Raw genomic sequence first — 2,164 nt, forward strand, 5'->3', positions numbered from 1 at the left:
CAAGGTGCGGCGCAACTTCAATGTGAGGGCGCACGAACTTGTCCACAAAAACATTCTCGGTCAAATCGACTGCAGAGATGTAGCTCCGATCGCGATCTAGCAACCCATTTGCCTTGACAAACTTTAGAACGTAGTGCCGGGGCCTGAGCCGGCCCTCCAGGCTGTAAGTGAGCATTATCGGGCGATGAGCAATGAGCGTGGGTTCCAACCCCACCTCAGACACCAGGAACTCTGACTTGCTCTGCAGCATGTCCTTTGACCTCCACAGCAGCAGCGGAGCTTTAGACACAGCAATGCTCGCTTCGGCATCAGACCACCTGAGCGTATTCTTCAAGTAGTCCACTTTGCCGGCAATCTTCTCCTCGTTGAGAAACGCGACAGCCCGTAGCGCTTGCCTGAACATCCCAGCGCCACGAGGTACACCTAATCTTTCAGCACATGCCACCATTGCGCGGACGCGTTCCGGGTTGGTGGTCAGCATCCTCGGCACAGCGATACACAGCTTGGCAATATCACAAGCACCTAGCCCGCACTCCCTCAGGAAGGCAACATTGGGCTTGACCAACTTATCAAGGTCCGACGACAGAAGGCGGGATGAGCGCTTGAGCAGCCGGAGGAAGCTGTGGAAGGAGCCGAAGAGGGGCAGGAAGTAGTGCAGCCTGGAGACTATGGCTCTACGCCGGAAGCGGTCCGGGGTGAGGGAGACGAGGCGGGCGATCTCAGGAGGCGAGAGACCTAGGCCAGTGAGCTCGACGACCTTAGGGGCCAGTGTTTGGTCCACTTTGGTGCAGAGTAACAGCGGATCTTTGCCGACGACGGCGGCGACGTCGGCGCCGGAGAGGCCGAGGCCGGAGAGGAAGGCGAGGACGGCGTTCGGCTTGTCGGGGGTCTTGAGGTGGGCGAGCTTCTTGGAGGCCTTGAGGGCTTGGACCCGGGTGAGGCCGCAGGTGGCGACGAGGTACTCTTCCACGGCGAAGCCACAGGGATTTGGGGAAATGGGGGCCGACGCAGTGGCCGAGAGGAGACGGCGGAGTGGGGAGGTAGCAGAGTTGGAGGGTGAAGAGAGGAGATGGGAAACGACGCACTCTCGGAGGCGGAGCATGGCGCAGGAGCGGCGGCGACGGCGGACGGCGGCGGCGGAGATGTGTTCGATGGATTGCAAATGGTACTGCGTGTCGTCGTCGGAGTGAATGGGTTGTCGTCTTTTTGGTGATTGGACCAGAGTTTGATGGGCCTGCGTGTGAATGGGTTCGTATCCACATTTTTTTATCTGTCATCCATTTTTCTGGTTCGCTTTATATTTATATTTTCATTTTCCTTTATTTTATGTGAAATATGTTTTCTTGCATTTTTTTGTTTTGTTTCTGCAAATAATTTCATTTTAGGATTTTTCACTATATACAATGTACTATCTTTTTCTTTACCGCTTGCTACATAAATGGATATTTTTCCTTCTAGTATGTATGTGATAATAGATAACGGACGCGTATATCTGGCCGAGTTTACTGTTTTTTTAAATGTCGTGGATAAAAAAATACATATCCATGGTATTATAAAAAATACCATGTACCTGAAGGAAGACATCTTGTAATAATAAAAAATACCATTTCTTAATATAAAAATCTCATCTCTTTAAAATAAAAATGTCATCTCTTAATATAAAAATTTAATCTCTTTAAAATAAAAAATCCCATCTATTAATAATTTAAAGCGACATCTCTTAATAAATAAAAAATGTCATCTCTTAATCCAAAACGCCATCTCTTTAACATAAAAAAAATGCTATCTCTTAAAAACGTCATCTCTTTCCTCAGTAACAGGCCAGGCGAACCAGTTCTGTGCACAAGTATAGCAGAAAATTCACATCACACTAATTAGGTTCATTTTTCTTTTATTTGAGAGATGGGTAGTTGGACTTTCTAAGTAAAACATAAGTCTAATCCTAGTGAAAAAAATCAAGCTATCTTAACCTCCAATTTAAATCAAGTAAAACCTGTTTATGGAAAGTTATGAATCTGAACAGTAGAGTGATTTTTTCCTAGTGGCAATATGCTTAGAGATATCCATCATATTTGAACCAAATATCCAATTCATTCGTCTCCATGTAAATATAAAGTACTGATCAATACAAGCATGTACATCTTGCCAAAGTTTTTCATTTTTC

At 46.5% G+C, this 2,164-nt stretch overlaps 1 protein-coding gene across 1 annotated transcript in view; it reads right to left on the reverse strand.

Annotated features, from left to right (window-relative positions):
* Positions 1–1,210, reverse strand: part of LOC123172734 (transcription termination factor MTERF2, chloroplastic-like) — a 2,004-nt gene extending 794 nt beyond the window's left edge. The window contains exon 1 of the mRNA XM_044589664.1: positions 1–1,210. Coding sequence (XP_044445599.1) covers positions 1–1,102 — 1,102 coding nt within the window. The 5' untranslated portion in view covers positions 1,103–1,210.
* Positions 1,211–2,164: the final 954 nt, after the last annotated feature.

This window comes from Triticum aestivum, unplaced genomic scaffold, assembly GCF_018294505.1.
Source record: "Triticum aestivum cultivar Chinese Spring unplaced genomic scaffold, IWGSC CS RefSeq v2.1 scaffold99796, whole genome shotgun sequence".
Taxonomy (NCBI): Eukaryota; Viridiplantae; Streptophyta; class Magnoliopsida; order Poales; family Poaceae; genus Triticum; species Triticum aestivum.